Below are 27,048 nucleotides of genomic sequence, written 5' to 3'. Positions count from 1 at the left end.
TCTTTTTGCCATGTTTCGTCTCCGAAGTGATATTAGTCTGAAGAGAAAGAAAAACACTTTATTTTATCAAATATTATAAGCTAAAAGACTAAAAAACATAAGTTAGGGAGTCTCAAAGTGTAACATTTTGGCTCAGATCATATGTCATTATTATATTATTATGGATGAATTTTATGTATAAAAAATATGTTTGTGAATCATTTTACCATATGAGAAACAAGAAAATTAGGGCATTGTTAATGACTGTTCGTTTGGTAAGTCCTGATTCAGAAGTCACATTTTTAATGACTCTTCGTTTAGCATCAAACAACTTCAAATCCCTCAATAAGGGTTTCATTAAAACTGTCATTTGGTATTCTTTTGAGTTTTGAAGGGGTCACTTGGTCAGCTGTGACTTGTGAGAGAAGAATGGGAGGAAGTGCTTTAAATTGATTTGGCAAATCCAATCACACCTAATACCTTGCATCTAATTTTTTGATCGTAGATGTACAGTACAAGCGATCTAGCAATATTTCTTTGTTTTGAACACTAGTAGAAATCACAACAATGCATAAGAACGAACTTCATGCAACGAAAAGTCCACTTCCACTTCTCCCTTATAACAATCTATAAATCTATTTCGTACCGGTCAAGTCTGACGTCTACTCATTTGAGGTTCTTTTACTTGAAGCCACCATCACAACATCTGTATCTAACGCCTAGTGATTTGATTAATTGGGTCAGGTCCTGCAGCGAAGACGATGGAGGAGAAGACAACCGTTTGGGAATGCTTTTTGAGGTGGCTATAGCTTATAGTGCAATGCCACCGGAGCAAAGACCCACAATGTGGCAAGTATTGAAAATGAGAGATTAAAGATGTTGTTATGATAGAGGATAACGAGTCTGATCCCCTTACAGGGACGGCCTAGTGTAGGAATGCAGTGTTGGCCAAATATTACTTCGATAATAGTTAATTTAACAGAATAATAAAACAGAACAGATAATATAGTATGAGCAAAATTTTATCTTAATAGAATAATAAAACAGATAATAATTAAACACAGAACTTAGTGTTCAGTTACAACTTTCTTCAGAATCAAACTTAAATCAAATGTTGTGATTGAGGCTAGTGTTTGGAGACTGTGTCTTTAAGACAGAAATTCATCCTCTCCTAGGTGCTTGAGAATTACGGACGTCCTGCCTCCAGGATTCAACAATCACCCCAAACAGATGCAGCACTGCAAACTGATTGTACAGCGAACTAGGCTGTGGTATTTTGAACTCACACTAGATACAAAATGACGAATGTATGTTACAAAGAATGGAGAAGACTGAAACGAGAAAAATTCTATGTTTCTATCTGGAATGGAGGGTTGATATATATATAGGCTGAGAAGTGCCTAAACCGGAACAGATGACCGTTGAAAAGAACAGTCACCAAGTTGAGACGCGACTGTTGGAGAAGGAGAAAAGTTGCAACCGAAAAATTTAAAATCAAAATATCAGATTTTGAATTTTTTTCCCGCTGAAAATTATTTGGAAAAATTCATATAATTTCGGAGCAAAAATAAAGGACGGGTTAGACCCATACCCACACCCACACCCGCGCCCGCCCCGACCCGGCCGGACGGCGGCGGCGGCGCGCGTGTGTGGTGATGGTTTTGGGTTTGTCCATAACTCCTCCTCCTACAAAACTTGGGTACCCCTTGGGCCCAACCCAAGGTCTCCAACTTAGAGCTTATAAACATATTGAAACTCTCCTATGTTTCCTATGTGGGACAAGGTTATAGATACCAACCCATGGGAACCATACCAAACATTTTCATGTTTCTAAGGCTCACTTCGGTATCAATTTCTCATTCACTCGTAAATGGTTTTGACCACCTGAGTATATATTCTTGTTCACCACATGGCAAGAAACGTATTGCCACTCGGACCCACCCAAACCGAGGTGTGGGACCTACATTAATGATAGCTCAAAATTACCGAAAATTAATGGTGATAAACCATTTTTTCTCTAACAATCCCCCACATGAATGAAATTGAAAACGAATATGCAACAACATGCAGACACTGAGAGTACAAAACTGAAAATATCCTGCAAAGGGTGGGTAGGTAGCTTTTGGCTTTGAACCTTCCCTTGTGAAAGACGATCGGGTTTACTGGCTGATTAGTGAACATGATGTCTTGAACTATTCTGCCATTGGTGTAAACCGAGACAACAGTCTGTCACACAGTTTTATTTCCTTACACAATCTGGTTCTATCGGTTGTGCCCATTTTGGCCCTGGACAATTCCTGGTTTTCCTGAGTGCTCTAGAGATTTAGCCTTTTTTTTTTCTTTTTTTTTCCAATTCTCATAGAACCGGCCCAGTTCACACTCATATAGGTGATTCTCATTAAGAGTATTCTGCTATACCCCACTTGGATTTCCAAGATATGAATATCATTAAAAGCAAAGCTTAACCTAATTAGCGCTACAGACATCACTATGTCATCATAGGAAAGGGTAGGAAAATTTTCTCTTAGTGATACTAACGAGTCGCACATAATTCGGTTGTCCCTTTGAACCTAGATTTTGGGATCTCCAGTCAACTAGGTTGGGTTTCCATTAAGGTGACTCTTTAGTTAAAAGGCTTTAATCACATTCCCCTCGATGATCTTAAAACTTGCTCTCTGGTCAAACCTTTGGTTAACGGATCTGCGATATTATCTTTTGACCTTATGTACTCAATGGAGATAACTCCATTTGAGAGCAGTTGCCTAACAATATTATGTCTACGTCGAATATGACGAGACTTACAGTTATACATATTATTTTGTGCGCTTGCCATTGCTGCTTGACTATCGCAATGAATGCAAATGGCTAGCACAGGTTTTGGCCACATGGGGATATCCTCTAGAAAGTGACGAAGCCACTCTCCTTCTTCACCTGCTTTATCTAAAGCGATAAATTCGGAGTCCATTGTGGACCTTGCAATGCATGTCTGTTTGGTTGACTTCTATGAGACTGCTGCACCTCCCAGGGTAAAAGACATAACCACTAGTAGACTTGGAGTCTTTAGTGTCTGAGATCCAATTAGCGTCACTATAACCCTCTAAAACTGCTGGATATCTCATATAGTTCAGCCCATAGTTTCGAGTATACTTTAGATAGCTAAGTACCCTAACTATTGCTGTCCAGTGGTCTGTTCCTGGATTGCTTGTATACCTACTTAATCTGCTAACTGCATATGCTAGATCTGGGCGAGTGCAGTTCATGAGGTACATTAAGCTTTCGATGATCTGGGAGTATTCTATTTGTGATACACCTTCACCTAAAGTCTTCATCAAATGAAGATTAGCATCTATAGGGGTCTTAGCGAGACGATCGTCGTGCTTGTTAAATTTTTCAAGTATTTTATCAACATAATGTCCTTGAGACAAGGTATATCCTTCAGATGTCTTTGTAATTTTTATTCCAAGTATAACATCTGCTATCCCCATATCTTTCATGTCAAACTTAGAGTTCAACATCTTCTTGGTAGCTTTGACCATTTCATTATTACTACCAAGGATGAGCATATCATCTACATATAGGCAAACAATGACATATCCCTTTTCTGTGTTTCTCACATAAACACATTTATCACATTCATTAATTTTAAATCCATTTGACATCATTACATTGTCAAATTTTTCATGCCATTGTTTGGGTGCTTGTTTTAGACCATAAAGAGACTTCACAAGTTTGCACACTTTTTTCCCTTGCCCTGGAACCACGAACCCTTCTGGTTGTTCCATGTAAATTTCCTCATTCAAATCGCCATTCAAAAATGCAGTCTTAACATCCATTTGGTGGATCTCAAGATTATACAAAGCTGCAATAGCTATTAACATTCGAATAGACGTTATCCGTGTTACAGGTGAGTAAGTATCAAAATAATCTACTCCTTCTGTTTGCCTGTAACCTTTAACTACAAGTCTCGCCTTGTATTTATCAATTGAACCATTCGGCTTCATCTTTCTTTTAAAAATCCACTTGTAACCAAGACGCTTACAGCCTGGTGGAAGATCCACCAATTCCCAAGTATGATTTAGCAGAATTGATTCAATTTTACTATTGATAGCTTCTTTCCAGGAAGGAGCTTCAGGAGTGGACATTGCTTCTTTGAAAGTTCGAGGCTCCTCTTCCAGTAAGTATGTTAAGAAATCAAGACCGAAAGTTTTTTCTGTCCTAGCTCTTTTACTACGTCTGGGTTCCTCCTCAACTTTTTCCTCTGGGTTTTCCTCAATTTGCCTTTGATCATTGTCAAAAGCAGCATCATATGTCCTTTTAGCCTCTTGTGTCAATTTACAAGGAAACACATTTTCAAAAAATGATGCATTCCTAGACTCGATAATTGTATTGACATGAATCTCTGTGTTCTCACTTTTATGTACTAAAAACCGATAGGCACTGCTGTTGTTTGCATATCCTATGAAAATACAATCAACAGTCTTAGGTCCAATTTTAACCCTTTTCGGTTCTGGTATTGCCACTTTAGCCAAACACCCTCACACTTTCAAGTATTTGTAGGAAGGCTTTCGACCTTTCCACAGTTCATAGGGTGTTTTATGAGACTTCTTATGAGGAATTTTATTGAGAATATAATTAGTGGAAAGAATAGCTTCCCCCCACAAGTTCTGAGGTAACCCTGAACTTATTAACATGGCATTCATCATTTCTTTCAAAGTGCGATTTTTTCGCTCAGCAACTCCATTTTGCTGAGGTGTATAAGGTGCAGTGGTTTGATGTATTATTCCCAATTGTGAACATAAGTCACCAAATGGTGCTTCATATTCACCACCTCTGTCACTCCTTATAGTCTTTATTTTCTTGCCAAGTTGATTCTCAACCTCAGCCTTAAATTCTATGAATTTTTCTAAGGCTTCATCTTTGCTTCGCAGCAAGTATACATAGCAGTACTGAGTGCTATCATCAATAAAGGTTATGAAATATTTTTTCCCTCCTCGTGTTTGAACAAATTTCAAATCACATATATCACTATGGATTAGATCCAGAGGTTTAGGATTTCTTTCAATTGACTTAAAAGATGTTTTAGTCAATTTTGATTCAACACATACTTCACACTTATGATTTGCATCAAAATGAAATTTAGGTAGATATTCTAAGTTAATTAATCTACGCAAGGTACCATAATTAACATGTCCTAATCTACCATGCCACATATATAAAGACTCAACAAAGTAAGCAGAAGATGTGTTATTCTTATTAGAAATAGGAATCACTGTCATTACATTTAGTTTAAAGAGCCCATCGCTCAAGTATCCTTTCCCCACATACATCCCATTTTTAGTGAGTACAAATTTGTCAGATTCAAACACAAGGCGAAACCCGTTCTTGCTCAGCAATGATCCAGATACCAGGTTCTTCCAAATTTCTGGTACATGTAGCACTTCTTTCAAAGTAAGCTCTTTGCCTGATGTCATCTTGAGTACTACTTGTCCTTTGCCTTCAACCTTGGAGGTAGAAGAATTGCCCATATAAAGTTGTTCCTCATTATCTACCATTTGATATGTGGAGAACATCTTTTTCTTAGAGCAAATGTGACGTGTAGCACCTGTGTCCACCCACCAAGTTTTGGGGTTGTTTACCAAATTCACTTCAGACACCATTCCAGACACATGTAATCCCGAAATCATTGCACAAAGATTTTCCTCCTCTGTTATATTGGCTTGAGCAGGTTTCTTTTTCAAGGTTCGTTGAGTTCGACGCTTGTAACAATCTTTGGCACGATGTCCTTGCTTGTCACACACATAGCATTTGCCTGTGAAGTTTTGAATTTCACTTTTCTTTGAACCAGAGCTACGTTTTGAACTCTCACTAGGATACTTCCTCTTCTTACTGTTGTGCTTAGGCTTCTGTTCCACCACATTAGCCTTGGCCTCCATGGGATGATGCCCATTTTTCTTCTCAGACCCACGGTTGTCTTCTTCAATCCTCAACCGAACAATCAAGTCCTCCAGTGACATCTCTTTGCGTTTGTGCTTTAAATAATTCTTGAAATCCTTCCAAGACAGCGGTAATTTTTCAATCATAGCTGCTACCTGAAAAGACTCACTCAGAGACATACCTTCTGCATGAATTTCATGCAAGATAAGTTGTAGATCTTGGACTTGACTGTTCACCGTCTTGGAATCCACCATCTTAAAATCCAGGAAGCGGCCAACAACAAATTTCTTTGTTCCTGCATCTTCTGTCTTATATTTGCGATCCAAGGAATCCCACAACGTTTTTGCTGTTTTGATTGGACTATACACATTGTAAAGTGTGTTGTCCAATCCATTGAGGATATAGTTCCTGCAGAGAAAGTCTGCATGTTTCCATGCATCTACTGCAGCGACAACTTGTGCATCACTCTCATCTTCTTTCAGTGTTGGTGCATCTTCTCGTAAAAACCTTGCCAAATTTAGGGTGGTTAAATAAAATAACATTTTTTGTTGCCACCTTTTAAAATCGGTACCACTGAATTTTTCAGGTTTTTCCCCATGGTTCACTGGAACATGTCCATGACCCGGGCCATGAGTCAGAGCAGGAGTAACAACTGGAATAGAAACCACCGGTGGAGGCACAATGGGATTAGGAGTAACAACAGTACTCTCAGTTGCCATCTTTCTGATTAATAAAACAATTTAATTAAACAAAAATTATTTTCCAATAGAATAAATAATCTAACAAAATTCTAGAACAAAATATTCTATAGGAAAATAAACAAATAAATATGAGAAGATCAAGAATATATATTTATTGGAAACAGACAAAATAAGTAGTATAAACTAAATCAAACAAACAAACTGTTTCAGAGAATCAATTAATTTCACCAAATGAATTATCTTATCAAATTAATCAAATTATAATGACCAACAGTAATATGACTAAATAAAACAACAATTATAGAGCATATACTGTGTATTAAAGAAAAATCAATTGTATACAGAAATTTAATTTTATCTACATACAGTACAATATGTTTACATTCTGTATATTTCTTTTCTGGTTAACAACAAACTAATCATGCTCCAAGAAAACAAATAAATGGATAACCAAATACAGTAGCAATCCGAATTTGTTTAAACAAAAAACAAAAAAACAAAAAACCAAAATTCTAATCATACATAATAGTCAATAAACCAGAAACAAACAGATTACTCATGTATTAAAAAACTTATCAACACACATGGCATGTGATAAAACTACTAGTGCTCTAATAAAATAAAGAATAAACATGTTGTTCAACAGGCATGTGATAAAACGGAACTTTCTGCAGTTATGAAATAAAGAATAAAACAACCACTCAAAATGTTATCATTCATCAGTGGATCCCAAATAAACTGGAATCTATACACAGACTATTTTATTATTCTGTCTGGAAGATAAACACATAGACTACTTCAATATACTGTAAATTCATTTTTTTTTTAAACCGAAGAATATTTATACTGGATTACACACGTAAAACAGCAACTAAAGAAGAGAAGCAAAATTTCTGTCTTAAAATTGTTGGTCAAATATTACTTCGATAATAGTTAATTTAACAGAATAATAAAACAGAACAGATAATATAGTATGAGCAAAATTTTATCTTAATAGAATAATAAAACAGATAATAATTAAACACAGAACTTAGTGTTCACTTACAACTTTCTTCAGAATCAAACTTAAATCAAATGTTGTGATTGAGGCCAATGTTTGGACACTGTGTCTTTAAGACAGAAATTCGTCCTCTCCTAGGTGCTTGAGAATTACGGACGTCCTGCCTCCAGGATTCAACAATCACCCCAAACAGACGCAGCACTGCAAACTGATTGTACAGCGAACCAGGCTGTGGTATTTCGAACTCACACTAGATACAAAATGACGAATGTATGTTACAAAGAATGGAGAAGACTGAAACGGGAAAAATTCTATGTTTCTATCTGGAATGGAGGGTTGATATATATATAGGCTGAGAAGTGCCTAAACCGGAACAGATGACCGTTGAAAAGAACAGTCACCAAGTTGAGACGCGACTGTTGGAGAAGGAGAAAAGTTGCAACCGAAAAATTTAAAATCAAAATATCAGATTTTGAATTTTTTTCCCTCTGAAAATTATTTGGAAAAATTCATATAATTTCGGAGCAAAAATAAAGGACGAGTTAGACCCATACCCACACTCGCCCCGACCGGACGGCGGCGGCGCGCGCGTGTGGTGATGGTTTTGGGTTTGTCCATAACTCCTCCTCCTACAAAACTTGGGTACCCCTTGGGGCCCAACCCAAGGTCTCCAACTTAGAGCTTATAAACACATTGAAACTCTTTTATGTTTCCTATGTGGGACAAGGTTATAGATACCAACCCATGGGAACCATACCAAACATTTTCATGTTTCTAAGGCTCACTTCGGTATCAATTTCTCATTCACTCGTAAATGGTTTCGACCACCTGAGTATATATTCTTGTTCATCCCATGGCAATAAACGTATTGCCACTCGGACCCACCCAAACCGAGGTGTGGGACCTACATTAATGATAGCTCAAAATTACCGGAAATTAATGGTGATAAATCATTTTTTCTCTAACAATCAGTACTTCAACCCCCGCTCCCCCCTAGAGAAAAAAAAAGGCAAGGTTGCTTTTGTTGTTCTACATTTCATATTAATTGCCACCTTTTATACTAGTAGTTGTCAACTTCAAAATTGCACATGTTTTACGGCACTTGAGAATTGTTATCTACATTATGGTGAGTAGTTGTAGGAGGAGAAAATTCACAAGGTGATCGTAATGGTGGTAGTTGTGCATTCCTAATATTGTGTTTGGTTAGAGGATTTGAGAAGGAATTTAGAAAAAAAAAATGAAAAAGATAGGTGAAATGTGAATAAAACATTTATATTTTACCTAATTTCACACATATTTTTCTTTTTTCTTTCCAAATCTGTTAACCAAACACAACGTAAATGAGTAATGGTGAAGTTCTTTTGGGTAAATAATAATAGTGAAGTTGCCGGCCAAGAAGGCAAGCACTCATGTTTCCCAGTTTAATTAAATGATGGTGGCACAATTTCTTCCATGACATATGATGGGAAGACAAATTAAGTTAGGCATGAACGTTTGCCACCTTAACACTATGTTTGGTTAGGGGATTTGGGAAAAGATTTGGAAAGGGAAAGAAAAAGGGAAAATGTGTATGAAACTAGATGAAATGTAAGTATGTTTTATTCACATTTTACTTACCTTTTCTATTTTCCTTTCCAAATCCCTCTCAAAATCCTCCAACCAAACACAGTATAAAGGAAAGTTCTTGACTGTTTTCTCGTCAGGACTCGGCCATTTTGTTTGGTGACCAAAATGTCATGTACCTAGAAATAATATATTAAAAAAGTGTATATATTTTGAATGTATGACATACGTACCTTTTATTTATTTTTGACATATCGTAGGTTATATTTAAAATAAATTTTTTTGGGGTGAATAACTTGAAATAAATTTGATGCACACGTTTTACATTATAAGATTATTTATTTATTTATGGATCTTGTTAAACGTTTTCCCTTACGACAAATGTTAAGAAAACTAAAAAAGTATTGTATATTTTTTAATGTACTCAATTTCATGTTAATGTACAACATTTTCCTTGAGAACACACATTAACAAAATATAAGTACTTAATTACTGAGTATTTTAAACATAGGTATTTTTAGAGGCTGCCTTTTATATTCGAAGAATGAAAAAATTTTATGAAATATTTCTATGATATTTTTTTTCTAATTCATAACATTACTCTTCAAAATATGTTTAAAAAAAAAAAAAAAATCATTGTACTGTCTACCCCCCCTCTACTCGCATACTACCCACTATCGCTGGCTATGGGCCACCATTTTCCGGTAAGAGTTAGGTTCATAGGATCCATCACGAGTTTTGTTTTGATGATCTGAGCGATTCATTTTGTAAGGATCTCAATGTAAATCATCTATGAAAAAAATTAAGTTAATTTGATAATTATAACATTTTTATTTTGTCGCATTTGTCTCTGAAAACATAAACGATAAGTATGTTTTTAAAAATAGACCATCAATTTTTTTTGAGACAAACACAAATAAAATAAAGTGGTTATAACTATTGGATCGACCTAATTTTTTTCATAGATGATATACACGAAGGGTCATACAAAATAAATAGTTTGAATTATCAAAACGTGATATGTGGATTTTGTGGTCCCTTCAAATTCTCACAGGTTCAGATTTGACTTTAATAGAAGTTCAACCATTTGAGTAACTTTTTCGATGATTATTTTTTGGAGGATGTTTTCAGCAACGAATCTTCTAAAAATTTGAATAAGTACCATTTTTTCAATTTTTTTTTTTTTTTTGGGGGTGAATTAAGTTATAAAATAAAATAAGAGAACAATACAAGAATACAATAGGCATCTCCCAGGTCCTAACAAACTATACAGAGCAAAACAGAACCGAAGGAAGAAAACAAACAAAACGAACTAAAAACTGCCAGCAACTATAAGGGTAAGTGTTCATGGACCAAATATATAGGAATGGGGGCTATGAACACCCACAAAGCTAGGCTAAACAACCCTACAACAAAGATCTCAGAAAATAGAGGCCATAGAGATCCTAATTTTTATAAATTATATTATACACCGTAAGTTTCTGTTTATTTCATTTTAGCACTCGATTTTGCCAAACTTTGCAATTTAGTCTTGTGGGGCCTAAATATATAACAACAATGATTCATCCCACTAAAAACATCACCACTAATAGCACTAATGCATTAAAAAAGTAAAAAAAAAAAAAAAAAAACACAACTCCAAGACCAAAACATCACATCATTAATGGCGGGACCCACTGCCACCTAATTAGTGGGAGCACTAATTAGTGCTCCCAAGCATTTTTCAAATATATAAATATTTTATACATTCTTTTAATCATAAATGAATAATATTTGTTTACTATTTTATAATTTAAAAATAGTCTCTTACATTTGAATTTATTTTATTTCAAAACCTAGGTTTTAATTTAATTCTTATTGATAGCAATTTTTTTCTTCTTTATTTTATTATTTGTCTTGTACTAATTGTTATATATATATATATATATATATATGAAGCGCTTACCTGCTAGTTCGCATTTTTTTATTCCCGATTTTTCCCTTTGATTTGGAATTATTTACGATTATAGGCTTGCATTTAGTTTTCCCATTTTTCCCTTTTATTTTGTACTATCAATATTGGTGGTACTAATTTGGATGAAGGTTTTTTTTTTTTTTTTCCCATAATTATGCAAAAAATCTTGGTTAGTTATAAAACATAAATATGAGTATTTCTATTTCCACACACTATTTACACTCTGTCAACATTTTTCTTAGTGCACACACTGAATGAATTTGTTTATCTTTTGTTTTACTCAGTCTACACACAAAATGTTTCAAATATGGCTATAACATATAATGTGTACAAAAATTCTAACACATTATGTATACACACCACATAAAACATAAACTCCTACCACACCCGAAGGCCAAGTTTGGGAACACCCCAAAAAGCCAAAAAGCCAAAAAATTACTCAAAAAGTTAAAAAGTTATCACTATTCACCAAAAGTCAACAATTTCGGCTGCACAACTCCCAATTCTAATTTTCTCCTACAAATCAATTTTTACAATTTTTTATTACACATTTTTCCATAAAAAGTCAAAAAGTTAACCCAAACATTCATATTTTCAACCTCAACTTTTTAGTCTAAAAAGACAAAAAGTGCACTTATTTAGTCTTCCCAAACTTGACCGAAGTCTAAGTCAAAACCTAAACCGTACCTTACACGCATGACATTTTTTCGGCACACTCCAGCAATTTTCCAACCATATTTACTCAAGTATGCAAAACAAAAAGAAAAAAAAATTTTTAATCAATAATTTTTTGTATTATTTTACTATTATTCTTCAAAAACTAATGCTCTGTTTAGTTTTAAGTTTTCAAAAATATTTTTGTTAATTTTAAAATCTTATTTTTATTTTTTATTTTTGTTTTGAGTAAACTTTTTACATATTTAATAACCTTTTACTTTTTAGAATAACTTAATTTGGATACATTTAAAAAGTAAATTATTTTCCAAAAATCTTTAAAAAAATAATAAACACAAAAAAAATATTTATTGAATTTTTATAGTTTTGTATGCTTTTTAAGTGTATCTAAATTAATTGAATCCAAAAAAAAAAAAAAATTAGAATATTAAAAATGTTCACTAAAATAAAACAATATGGATTAAAATTTTCAAAAATTACTTTTCAAAACTCAAAACCAAACTGAGTGTAAGTTATTATTATACTATTTTCATTATTCATTCCATATTGACTGGCAACAAGATGAAAATAATTTAGTACTGGTTATCCAAATACATTAAACAAATTCGACAATCAACAACTGAATCAAACAACAGTTTTTGATTCTACACTTTCGAACCAAATATAAATTTTCGACATATAACTATTTTTAAGTTTTGTTTTGGAATATATGAAATGCTTTCAAAAGTTAATTTTTGTATAGGTGCAACATTTTCAAAACTGATTTTTAGAATGATAATTGCGACAATGAAAAAAAAAAAAAAAAAAACTTCCGAACCAAAAAACTCACCTATTCATTCATTGCCTAATTTTTTTATTAACAATCTTTTTTCTTCTTTTTTTCAAATTTTTTTTTTTTTACATCTAAGCATTCATTGTTTTGTAAATCCTCCATCATACAAATCAATAATAACGGTGGGGTGTAATGGAACAATGTTATAAACAATGGATAAGAAGTGAAAATTTGAGCAATATCGGTCAAATCTATGAGAAACAATGAAGGAATAGTAACGTGAACAATGATCAATGAAGGGATGCGTGTATTTTTGCAATGAAAATGTATACTCATAATTTCCATATAAAAGATGTGTACTAAGAAAATTTAGTTTTAAGGATTGATGTGTATATTGGTATCCATATTAGTCATTTTGTTTAATGGTAAAATTATAAGAAAAAAATTAATTCATTAAGTGTGTGCATATAGAGTAAATAATGTGTGGAAATAGAATTACCCCATAAATATTTTAATTTTGGATAAATTATAAAAGGTGATTCTACTTACACCACTATTTAACCTCTTTACACCTTCTGTCTCATTACACCCCTAAAAAAATGTAATTCTCATTACACCCGCAATATATTGCCAAAACTAACCCTAAATTAACTATTTCATCTCTTTACACCACTAATTTTGGTAACACGGTGCTAAATAATATATATTATTCCAGTGTCATGCTGCTGGAAAAAATAGATCTCTCCAGCATTTTGTTATTATACATTTACAGAGCCACTTTCTTCCAAACAATGATTTTTTAATTTGTGGTGGGCCCGTTCGGTAATACAACACTAATTAATTTGAATTACTCCAATGTTATGTTACCAGACAATATTTTTTCTCCTAGCATTATGTTGCCGTCCAATTAGATGATAACAAGAAATTAATTTGGGCCACTTGTGAAGTGCTTGTTCAGTGATACATTGTTATACAAATAGGATTACTCTAGTGTCATGTTGCCAAACTACAATAGAGTTGTCTAGGCCCCCGTCATTGTACATTGAAGGATTTACTTTTTCCTTGAAACATCCATAAAAAAATTTACAAATCAAACACGCATCTATAAAATCATACATAAAAAGTATCCATAACATTATTTATAAAAAATATCAAGTGTACGAATATCCATAAAGTATCCATAAAATCTATCATTGTTTGTGTAACGCCCCCAAGATAATACTATAAAGATAACTCATATGCGGATTAAATATGAGAAACAATATACTTTCATACATCAGAGTTTACTGTTTAATAAACAGTTAAATGCCATGTAGGCTTACATCTTTTTAAGTCATTACTTGGTTACACAAATTGAGTCTCACTCATTACATCTTAAGCCTTCGGCTTTACAAATAACAAACATACACACATAAGGCATAAATAAGAAGCCCTTGCTTTCCAAAAGTCCACCCATGCTATTGCCTTGGAGGAAATATTTCACCTGCACCTGAAAATGATTTTCCCGTATAGGGTGAGTCAACAGCCCAGTAGAAATAATCTAACACAATATATGAGGTTTAGCAAAGGTATAAATACCACGTATATAATGTCACGACCCCAAACCGTCCCTAGTAGCTTGGTGCCGTGATGGCCAGTAATCCGAGATTACCGAAGGCCAACTTTCAAAATTCACACACAATTAGAGTATAAATATAGGGGCTCACAAATGCGGAAGCAATAATTTAAAATACATGTGGTCCATAAGAGCTGTGCATAAGTTAAAAGGAATGGCATACATCTTTACATAGCTTTAATACAACAATGAAGTACAAAAGTACATCTTGACCAAAAGGCTTCTCAGCCATCAAATACAAAATACAATAAAGTACAACTAAGAAGCATAATCTTCAAGATGCTGCAAAAGTGCAAAATCCAAAACAAGTAGCAAGTACATCTAGGCGTCACCGCCGTCCTGTTCGTCACCTACATATATATATATAGAGAGGGGTGAGCTTGGATACTCAGTGAATGGTACAAATAATAAAGGGGTTTACATGAACGATATCCGAAATCTTTGTCAAATCAAAGCATAACACATCTTGTGCAAAATCCAAGGGCAAATCAAGTTTATCTAACAAATCTTCCAAGTCTCGACAATTAAAGTCTTTCAAGGCTTTCAAGTTCCAAGGGATGACATTAACAAAGGTTGTGCTGCAAATGCTTATAGTCCCCTAGTACGTACAAACTTTTGAAGATTGTGCTACAAATGCTTATAGTCCCCTAGCACGTACGGACTTTTCAAGATTATGCTGCAAATACTTATAGTCCCCTAGCACGTACGGACTTTTCAAGATTGTCATTCAAAACAAGGCTAGTACTTGGTATACAAGATAGGGATCATCATTCATGCTTCACAAAATACTTTTCCAAAACAAGCAAGGCAAAACTTTATCAAAACTTAATAACATAACTTTATTAAAAATACCACTCACATAGCTCTTCAGACGTCGGGGTCAAGGCAAGTCCAAGTCCTACAAACACATAACAAATCCCATTGAATGCACTATCAAACAAGCTTTACATGAATGCAAGTGACCTCGGCATTCTTTCAAAACTAAGGCGATCCAAAACAAAACACTGTTTCCCATCTCGGGAAAACATGCTCGGCGATTACCAGGTCTAGGCCGAGGTCCCACACCTCCTTGCCGAGGTGTTGCCTCGATGGCCACATTCAAGGAAATGAGGTCGGGAAAATCTGGGTTTCCCTCTCTTGAAGAACATGACGAACATGAAGAACATGGACATGAAGAAGATGAATGCAAAGATCAAAACTTGCTATTACAAAAGCGGAGATTTCATGCTATGAATTCAAAAACATGGACCTGGGTATCCACACTCAAGGATCTTATCAAAACAAACACAGGAACATGAGCCTTAATGCAAACTTTTGAATCAAACGAGGCTTTTTCTTCAAAAACACATGAACACTATCTTCTCTTTCTAAAACCAACTTTAAACCAATGCATAACGTGCAGAACATGTTCGATCGTGCAATGCAGCTGGATGATCAATAAGAGCAAAAAGAGTGAATCAAGAATCTAACCTCAATACACGAATCTAACGGTTTGATCTCCAAAAATAAAGCTCGGAAGTCTACTCTCTCACTCTAAGACTTCTTCTTCTTCCTAGAGCCTCTCTCTCTACAAGGCAAGGATGTAATACCAAAAATGTATATTTTCTGGGTCTGTCGGCTGACTTAATACTCAGCTGGGACACGTGGCACTACCAGGTTGGTTCTCCTCAAAAAGGTGGCTGAGTGAAAAGACAAGACTATGACAAAGTGCGTTCAACAAGTAAGATGGCATGGGCACTCTGGCGGGTAATGATCTCGGCTAATAACAAGACATCGGCAAGCAGGGGAACAATGATCTCGGCTAGGGAGGACAACACTTGACTAAGCTGTGCCACACCTTGGCCTAGATGTGCCATACCATGGTCTAGATGTGCCACACCTTGGTCTAGGTCATACCATTCCAGGACAAGATCACTTAGGTGCAAAGGTAACATCTCGGCCTAGATAATACATATCTCGGCCTTGGTGATGAACACCTCGGCCTAGATAATGACATCTCGGCCAATATGTCAGGGCGAAGGCGGAGGTTAAACAAAGTGGTTCCAAGGAAGTTCTAGACTAAAGATAACCTCGGCTTAACTCACACCAAGCAAGGTACAAAACATGCAAGAAACACTTAAGCAAGGTGAATCAAGGTTTGCAAAGATGCAACATATCAAGACAAGATCATGTAATATATGCAAGCATGACTAGAGTAGAGTGGGGGTCGTTACATCCCACCCTCCCTGAAGAAGTTTGGTCCTCAAACTTAAATTACCTTGCTCTATAAATAACCCCGGATAATGGATTTCCATTTCTTCTTCCATTTCCCATGTAGCATCCTTGCCGTAATGCTCTTTCCATTCGACTTTCACGATTGGTATAGATTTGTTCCTCAACTGTTTCACTTGTCTGTCAATAATTTTCATCGGCTTCGCTTCGTAGCCTAAATCGTCACTAACCGCAATCCCGATATAATCAATTACATGCAGTAGATTTCGAATATACTTCCTCAACATCGAAATATGGAACACATTGTGAACTTGACTTAGTTCTGGTGGCAAAGCTAGTCTATAGGCAGTTGGGTTAACTTTCTCAAGAACTTCAAAAGGCCCAACGTAACGGGGTGCCAATTTACCCTTCTTCCCAAATCTCGAAACTCCTTTCATCGGCGAGATCTTCAGGAATACATGATCCCCAACTTCAAACTCTAACTCTTTTCTTCTCTGGTCGGCGTAACTCTTTTGTCGACTCTGAGCAGTTCTAATTCTCTGTTGGATAAGCTTGATCTTTTCAGTTGTCCTTTGGACAAGATCGGGGCCGATCAAAGCTTTATCTCTTACTTCGGTCCAACATATCGGCGATCTGCACTTAGGCTTCATACGGCGCCATGCTAATGCTAGCTTGATAGCTGTTGTTGTAAGCGAATTCGACTAATGGCAAATGCTCTTCCCAGCTTCCTTGGAAGTCCAATACACATAGTCTAAGCATATCTTCAAGTGTTTGAATCGTTCTCTCTATTTGGCCATCGGTCTGGGGATGAAAAGCTGTACTAAACCTCAATTTGGTCCCCAAAGCCCTTTGTAAACTCTGCCAAAATCTAGAAACAAACTTTGAATCCCGGTCTGACACAATGGACATCGGCACACCATGAAGTCTAACAATCTCATTCATATACAGCACAGCAAGTCGATCAGCATTAAACGAAGTTTTAATAGGCAAGAAGTGTGCTGACTTAGTTAATCGGTCGATTATAACCCAGATCGAATCCATTCCTTTCTGTGTCTTTGGCAAACCAATCATAAAGTCCATGGAGATGTGTTCCCATTTCCACTCAGGAATCGGCAAGGGTTGGAGAAGTCCTGCTGGCCTCTGATGTTCTGCTTTCACTTGTTGACAATACAAACACTGGGATACGAACTCGGCTATCTCTCTTTTCATATTAGGCCACCAAAAAGCCTGTTTTACATCTTGGTACATCTTGGTGTTCCCTGGGTGAACTGCAAATCTAGATCCATAAGAGTCTTGCAAAATCTTTCTCTTTAACTCTGGGACGTCGGCCACTCACAATCTTCCTTCAAACTTAAGTACTCCATTCTCAAGGATGTAACCTGACCTCGGCCTGGTGATAATCTCGTCGGCTACCCTCTTCAGGAATTCATCCTCCATTTGCCTTGCCTTTACTTCCCCAATAGTAATCGGCTCCACTGAAATCATGGCTAGGCATGCCAAGCTTCCCACTGACTTTCTACTCAATGCGTCGGCTACCGAGTTCGCTTTACCTGGGTGATACTGAATTTGCATGTCGTAGTCCTTCAATAATTCAAGCCATCTTCTCTGCCTCAAATTTAGTTCCTTTTGAGTGAACAAGTACTTCAAACTCTTGTGATTTGTAAAAACTTAGCAAGTGGCTCCATACAAGTAGTGACGCCAAATCTTCAAAGCAAACACCACGGCTGCTAGCTCTAGATCATGGGTTAGATAGTTCTTTTCATGACGTTTCAACTGACGAGATGCATATGCTATGACCTTGCCCCCTTGCATTAATACACAACCCAAACCCTTATGTGAAGCATCACTGAAAATCTGAAATTCCTCATTACTTGATGGGAGTACAAGAACTGGTGTCGTAACTAACCTCGTCTTCAACTCTTGGAAGGCTGATTCTCTGTCATCGGTCCATTCATATGCTGTTCCCTTCTTGGTCAGTTGTGTCAATGGTACTGCAATCCTTGATAAGTACTTCACAAACTTTCTGTAATAACCTGCCAAGCCCAGAAAACTGCGAACCTCGGACACGTTGGTCGGCGTCGGCCAATTCACAATGGCTTCAATCTTACTGGGATCAACTGATATACCCTCTTCATTAATCACATGCCCTAAAAATGAAATGCTGAAAAGCCAGAACTCGCACTTGCCCAGCTTGGCGTACAACTTCTTGTCTCTCAAGATGTGCAGGGCAAGTCTCAGATGATTCTCATGTTCAATTGTACTCTTGGAATAGGTCAGTATGTCGTCAATAAAAACAACTATGAACTCATCTAGATACGGCTTAAAGACTCTATTCATCAAGTCCATGAACGCTGCAGGAGCATTGGTCACTCCGAAAGGCATTACCAAAAATTCGTAGTGGCCATACCTTGTCTGAAAAGCAGTCTTCTCAATATCCTCGGCTTTAACCTTCAGCTGATGGTAGCCCGACCTAAGGTCAATCTTGGAAAAGACTCGTGCTCCTTGTAGTTGATCAAGCAAATCGTCAATCCTAGGCAATGGGTACTTGTTCTTGATGGTTACCTTATTAAGTTCTCTGTAATCAATGCAAAGGCGAAGTGTGCCATTCTTTTTCTTAACAAATAGAACGGGTGCTCCCCATGGTGAAGTGCTCGGCCTAATGAATCCCTTATCCAACAATTCTTGTAATTGCAGTTTCAGTTCCCTAAGTTCAGCTGGGGCCATCCTATAGGGTATTTTGGAGATAGGTTGCATTCCCGACATGATGTCCACAGTAAACTCTATTTCTCTATCGACTAAGTGGCCAGGCAACTCATTTGGAAAGACGTCGGGGAATTCCTATACAACTGGTATGTCGGCTAACTCAACACTTCCATTCAAATCACTTAGTATACTGCACAAATAACGCTGACACCCTTTTTGCATCAACTTATAGGCTTTCATGGATGAGATTAAGTAAGGTGGCGGCACTACTCCCTTACCCTGGAAAACAACCTCGGCTTGGTTTGGGGGTTTCAGTGTAACATTCTTCGAAACACAATTAATGGATGCATGATTCGCTACTAATCAATCCATTCCCAATATGACATCGAAGTGAGCCATGGTTAACGGCATTAAATCGACTAATAATTCTACACCCTCAATCACAACAACACACACCCTATAAATGGATGCAACAATCATAGTTCTCCCAGATGGAGTAGACACATATAACACATAGTTAAGGGGTTCTTGTTCTCTATTTAGCTTCTCGGCAAACTTAGCAGATACAAATGAATGCGTAGAACCCGAATCAATTAATATGTATGCATCTTGAGAGCAAATTGGGAGTATACCTGACGCTACTGTCTCAGCATTCTGAGTGTCTCCTGGTACCAATGCAAAAACTCTGCCCTGTCTCGTCTGGGCCCTCCCGATGTTATTTCTCTGCGCAGAGCCCGAGCTACTCCCATTCTTCTTACCATCATCAGTCCTTGCCTTCGGACAGTCCTTCACATGATGACCCATTTCACCACATTCAAAACAGGCTCCCGATGCCCAACGGCAAACTCCGGAATACGGTTTCCCACAGCTTGCACATGTCGGCCTAGTGTTACCTTCTTGGTTCGAGTTGCTGGAGCTGCCCATATTCGCTTTCTTCTTGGCATTAAACGGAGCTCAGCAATTATCATAGTTCTGCCTCTTCTTCTGATTTTCTCCTGAGTTTTGATATCGGTTCAAGTTAGCCTCTGCCAAGATGGCCTTGTCCAACACTCCGGCGTAGGTCGGCATATTAAGCATGTTAACTCGATCCTGAATTGGTCCGCGCAATCCACTTACGAACTTCCTAACCTTTCTGCATTCATCATCGACCATGTGAGGCGCATATCTCGCCAACTTGGTAAAAGCACGGTCATATTCTGCCACTGTCTTGTTGCCTTGTGCCAAAGTCTGAAACTCTGTGGTCTTACGGTCTCGAACACTAAGGGGGAAATGCTTGTTGTAAAACAATTCCAAAAATCTGGCCCAAGTCAGACCTGGGTTGCTTTCTCGGGTCATCATCCACCATCTTCGTGCATCGTCGTCTAGTGTGAATGTTGCCAATGACACCTTCTGGGCGTCGGTATTGGGAAAGATCTCAAACAGCTTCTCCATTTCTAAGATCCACGCTTCGGCCTTCATCGGTTCAATACCCCCAGAGAACCTCGGCGGTTTCATCTTTTTGAACTCTCTGATCAAGGCTATGGTGCCATCCCCATATAAAGCTTGTTGTGGAGGCACTTGCGGCACTGGAGGAGGCGGAGGTGGAACTGCATGTCGGCCGTTTGTCTGCTCGGCCTCGGTAGAAGTGGTACTAGTGTCTTGTGGCCTAGGTTATATTAACTCGCGGACCAAACCATCGACCAATCTCTATAATCTGTCCAATCTGTCTTCCGGGTGATCTCGGCCAACCGGTGGTCTACCCCTTCTCATGATGCTAAGAGTATGCAAAACGTGACTTTAAAACAAAACAATCAAATAGACATGTATGCAAGTAACAAACAGTCAAGCCGAGATGATGCTCACTTCGTCAAATAGCAAGCAGCATGATGCAATCCTAACATCTTTCTAAGGGAAATCCTATGCTCTTTAGGACTCAAGGTGTGTGAATAACGTACTGTGAGGAACTTGTGCTTTGATACCAATCTGTCACGATCCCAAACCGCCCCTAGTAGTTTGGTGCCGTGATGGCCAGTAATCCGAGATTACCGAAGGCCAACTTTCAAAATTCACACACAATCAGAGTATAAATATATGGGGCTCACAAATGCAGAAGCAATAATTTAAATTACATGTGGTCCATAAGAGCTGTGCATAAGTTAAAAGGAATGGCATACATCTTTACATAGCTTTAATACAACAATGAAGTACAAAAGTACATCTTGACCAAAAGGCTTCTCAGCCATCAAATACAAAATACAATAAAGTACAACTAAGAAGCATAATCTTCAAGATGCTGCAAAAGTGCAAAATCCAAAACAAGTAGCAAGTACATCTAGGCGTCACCGCCGTCCTGCTCGTCATCTACATATATATATAGAGAGGGGTGAGCTTGGATACTCAGTGAATGGTACAAATAATAAAAGGGTTTACATGAACGATATCCGAAATCTTTGTCAAATCAAAGCATAACACATCTTGTGCAAAATCCAAGGGCAAATCAAGTTTATCTAACAAATCTTCCAAGTCTCGACAATTAAAGTCTTTCAAGGCTTTCAAGTTCCAAGGGATGACATTAACAAAGGTTGTAATACAAATGCTTATAGTCCCCTAGCACGTACAGACTTTTCAAGATTATGCTACAAATGCTTATAATCCCCTAGTACGTACGGACTTTTCAAGATTGTCATTCAAAACAAGGCTAGTACTTGGTATACAAGATAGGGATCATCATTCATGCTTCACAAAATACTTTTCCAAAACAAGCAAGGCAAAACTTTATCAAAACTTAATAACATAACTTTATTAAAAATACCACTCACATAGCTCTTCAGACGTCGGGGTCAAGGCAAGTCCAAGTCCTACAAACACATAACAAATCCCATTGAATGCACTATCAAACAAGCTTTACATGAATGTAAGTGACCTCGGCATTCTTTCAAAACTAAGGCGATCCAAAACAAAACACTGTTTCCCATCTCGGGAAAACATGCTCGGCGATTACCAGGTCTAGGCCGAGGTCCCACACCTCCTTGCCGAGGTGTTGCCTCGATGGCCACATTCAAGGAAATGAGGTCGGGAAAATCTGGGTTTCCCTCTCTTGAAGAACATGACGAACATGAAGAACATGGACATGAGGAAGATGAATGCAAAGATCAAAACTTGCTATTACAAAAGCGGAGATTTCATGCTATGAATTCAAAAACATGGACCTGGGTATCCACACTCAAGGATCTTATCAAAACAAACACAAACATGGACCTGGGTATCCACACTCAAGGATCTTATCAAAACAAACACAGGAACATGAGCCTTAATGCAAACTTTTGAATCAAACGAGGCTTTTTCTTCAAAAACACATGAACACTATCTTCTCTTTCTAAAACCAACTTTAAACCAATGCATAACGTGCAGAACAGGTTCGACCGTGCAATGCAGCTGGATGATCAATAAGAGCAACAAGAGTGAATCAAGAATCTAATCTCAATACACGAATCTAACGGTTTGATCTCCAGAAATCAAGCTCGGAAGTCTACTCTCTCACTCTAAGACTTCTTCTTCTTCCTAGAGCCTCTCTCTCTACAAGGCAAGGATGTAATACCAAAAATGTATATTTTCTGGGTCTGTCGGCTGACTTAACACTCAGCTAGGACACGTGGCACTACCAGGTTGGTTCTCCTCAAAAAGGTGGCTGAGTGAAAAGACAAGACTTTGACAAAGTGTGTTCAACAAGCAAGATGGTAAAGACACTCTGGCGGGTAATGATCTCGGCTAATAACAAGACATCGGCAAGCAGGGGAACAATGATCTCGGCTAGGGAGGACAACACTTGACTAAGCTGTGCCATACCTCGGCCTAGATGTGCCACACCTCGGTCTAGGTCATACCATTCCAGGACAAGATCACTTAGGTGCAAAGGTAACATCTCGGCCTAGATAATACACATCTCGGCCTTGGTGATGAACACCTCGGCCTAGATAATGACATCTCGGCCAATATGTCAGGGCGAAGGCCGAGGTTAAACAAAGTGGTTCCAAGGAAGTTCTAGACTAAAGATAACCTCGGCTTAACTCAAAGTGGTTCCAAGGAAGTTCTAGACTAAAGATGACCTAGACTAAACATGCGAGAAACACTTAAGCAAGGCGAATGAAGGTTTGCAAAGATGCAACATATCAAGACAAGATCATGTAATATATGCAAGCATGACTAGAGTAGAGTAGGGGTCGTTACATATAAACAATACCGATATGAAAGTATTCACAAGGCCTGCATATTCATATGCCACTAAAATCAATATTATTCCATTTTTCTTCAATTCATATGCACTACTTAATTCATGTGTTAAATTCTTTATCTTTTAACAACAAATATGAGATTACAACTCAATAGTTTTTTTTTTTTTTTCATTTGTGCAAAACACACATAAACACTTCAAACTTGCCATTTTATGGATATTTCATCCGAAAGAATCGACACCCATTTATATATAAAATTTCAGGTCTTTCACTCTGGACATTCCGGCCAACTTGCTTTTAAATGGAGTCCATCACATTTCTTCTCCCAGACAAATATACATACGCAATCTATTTATAAACAAAATCACATATGGAGTACATCTCCTATCTCCTCTCAATAAACATACATATACAATGTATTTAAAAACATAATAATATATGGAGTACATCTCCTATCTCCTCCCAATAAACATACATATACAATGTATTTAAAAATATAATCACATATGGAGTGCATCACGTATCTCCTCCCAATAAACATACATATACAATGTATTTAAAAACATAATCACATATGGAGTACATCCCCTATCTCTTCCAATAAACATACATATACAATGTATTTATAGCACGGTCATATTCAATGACAACCAATCAATAGATTAGTATTAAATCACCTAATCCTCATACAATTTCTACAATAATTATGACTATCCTCCACCGATAGCCCAATACATTTATCTCTAGACATATATGAAATCTCAAGATAAATAATTATTTAAAACTTCCAAAGGTGTGAGATAATACATAACCAATTTCACCACCTATATAAATAACCATCCAATTTAACATATTCAATGTTAATTTCAATTATTTATACAAAATAATCATTTATCAAATTAGGGCAAAAATCCCCATTTTTCTAATATTGACCCAAACATCCAAAATCAACTATTTTGGTAGACCAAGATCTTATATTCAAACTCCATACTCATGTACCTCATATTCATCAAAAACCCCTCTTTTCCTTTCACATCCAAATCTTCAATTGGTCCAAACCATTACCAAATCTCATCATCTATACACAATAGAAAATAACTAAGCTAAAAGCCATATTAGAGTATAGAAAATCTCTACCTCAAGTTTAAAGAAGAGCTAATCCGAAAATGCAGATGAACGATCTCTGGGATCAAATGCAAGCAAACGCTCAAGTAAACTAAGAGCCAATGGATCTGCATTAGGGAATTTTTGTGAGAAAGGGACTGGTGTCTTCTTCCTCATGCTATTCAAATATCTTCAAGCCTTTCCACTATGAATCCTTGCAATGGATTCACTAGAGGGGGTGCCAAGCAGATCACTTATGATATCCAATTGGTGCACCACATTTTTTCCATGTCATGCACGTAGACGTTTGGCTTTTGTACAATGCCGAAGTCCTTTGCGTAAGCCCAGTGAGTCCAAGTGACTTTTACAGCAGATGCAGAGACTTCAGAAGCAGAACATGAACGAGTAGGCTCACAGAATGGACCAAATATATAATACTTATTAGTAGTGAAGGACTATACATACAGTACGTACACATATGCTATGTCAGAGTGAGAGAGAGGAATATTCTTCCCCCATTTGTGAGAGAAAATGACTACCCAAGACTGGAAGAAGATGACTCTGTGTGTTCACCTTAAATCCATCATTAACACAACCATCACACTTCATAACATTGCTAAAATTGACCTGAGCAAGGGGTGAGCAGTGGATATACCGATCCGTCAAAACCGACCGAACCGAACCGATCCGCCGCCTTTTGGATGGATGCGTGATGACGAGAGGACGGTTACGGATTGATTTTCTCCAATCCGCCAATTTGGCGGACGGATGGCGGATTTGAGATTCTTTTGGCCGCAATCGAACTGCCAAACCGCCCAACCGCGAGCACCCCTACTAATCTATAAGACTTTGTGTTTTCAGTTTATTTAAATATTCTGTTTGTGTTTCAATTACAAAAGAGTTTAAATATTCTGTTAAAAAAAAGTTTTCAACTTGAATATTTTTTTTGAATTGAAAAAAATAAATATATTATTTATCTATATTTTTTGGTTTTTAAATCTATCTCTAAAAATAATAAATAGAAAATATGATATATGCTGGTTGGTTTTTGTTTTCAAAAACATATATAGATGTAACAATACAAAGACGTACAATCTCTATTACTGCTCTGTTCATGGTTTTGGTGGTTTGAATTGTTTTTATATTTTAAGAATCACAGACTGTAATACTTTATGTGGATGAGTCATGCAGTGATTATGATATTCTAAAGTTTTAAACTTTCTTACTTTGGATGAGACATGCAATGATTATAATATTTTTTTAAGTCATTGATTGTAATACTTTCTTCTTCTTCTTCTTTTTTCTTTTTTTTTAGAAAGTGCACAAGTTGAATTATGTTAAAACTTTATAAAATTTTAAACCGCCAAACCAATTCGCATCTATCCGCCAAACCATCAATCCGCTTAATCCACATCCGCCGGATTGGCGGACGGATATGGATTGATTTTCTCCAATCTACCAATCTAGCGAACGGATGACGAATTGGAGGTTTCGTGGCCGCAACTGACCCGCGCCCACCCCTATGAGCAAAGCCCAGAGTATTATGCAATGCTCTGGTAGCAGCAAGCCTAACATCAATACTGCCTTCTGACGCATTCATCCCCTGAACCACAGCTGTAAGGATTTTGTTCACATGATCTTGATCTACAACATCTGGAGAAACTTCTTCACACAAATACCCCAAGGTTTCTAAAGTGGCTTGCTTGACATGAACCTGAAGCTGGTGCATAATTGACAAGAGTGATCCTATCAACTCAGGCCATTGTTTTTGTGGCAACTCAATTCCTGCTACCCTTGCAATGACTGTTGGACGATCTGCAACAGCGATGGCCGGAGTCTGGGTAGAGGCAGCAGGAGCGCAGACACGTATGCCAAGACCGAGAAGAAGAATGGCAGAGGCAGTGAATTGCCGGAGCGACTCCGCCGGCTGCGGCTCATTCAGATTCTGGTCCTCATATTTTTTCGGAGACTGTCACTGACAACCTGCGATTCCGATTTCGATGTCGAACAAACAGCTCCTGAAGGGCTGGTGATAGAACTGCCTCCCACCACACCATTTTTGTTTCCCTCAAACCGCAAAATGAAAAAAACAATTATTAAACGCCTGCTCAGCTATGAAAAGAGGAAAGTCAATTGTTGATGAAGCTTTATGGTCTATGCCTTCCATTCCATGCACTTTCCATTCTTTTCTTTATTTTAACACCTGTGTGTCTCCCCCTTTTATTTATTTATTTATTGTCTCTCTTTTTTCTTTTAGATATGCCTTCCGTCAACCCCTCAAATTCCCTTTTAATAAATGCCATCTGTGTGCTCCCTTAAATCATCATTCGTGATCCCGACTTTTATTTATTTACTTATTTTTATTTATATATATATACATACATATATATTTTATTTTTGGATCATTACAGTTTACATCCATCAATCAAATATGTTATCACAATTCGTCTTAATAATTTGTAGGTAATTTTTTCCCTTAATAGAAATAGAATTCTACACTTTTCAGAACTTGTCAACTTTAATTGTTCTCCCTTGATCTTCCTATTGTCTTTATAGTAACCACTTCTTTTTACAAGCAAGTGTAAGTTTTGATTTTCTGCCATTGCCTCCAGCATCTGATGTCTTT

General features: G+C 37.0%; 1 protein-coding gene across 1 annotated transcript; it reads right to left on the bottom strand.

The window, feature by feature from the left end:
• Positions 1 to 2,915: 2,915 nt before the first annotated feature.
• LOC145816115 (uncharacterized) lies at positions 2,916 to 26,479 on the bottom strand. The gene is made up of 6 exons (XM_082912361.1): positions 26,393 to 26,479; positions 25,931 to 26,259; positions 5,180 to 6,636; positions 4,019 to 4,435; positions 3,689 to 3,847; positions 2,916 to 3,580 (listed from the first exon to the last, which is right to left on the bottom strand). Exons 1-6 carry the CDS (start codon positions 26,477 to 26,479, stop codon positions 2,916 to 2,918), a joined length of 3,114 nt encoding a protein of 1,037 aa, XP_082768487.1.
• Between the last annotated feature and the right edge of the window lie 569 nt (positions 26,480 to 27,048).

This window comes from Camellia sinensis, unplaced genomic scaffold (assembly GCF_055761805.1).
Source record: "Camellia sinensis isolate YWXY unplaced genomic scaffold, ASM5576180v1 Unanchor3, whole genome shotgun sequence".
Taxonomy (NCBI): domain Eukaryota; kingdom Viridiplantae; phylum Streptophyta; class Magnoliopsida; order Ericales; family Theaceae; genus Camellia; species Camellia sinensis.
This window is presented reverse-complemented; position numbering and strand designations above follow the sequence as displayed.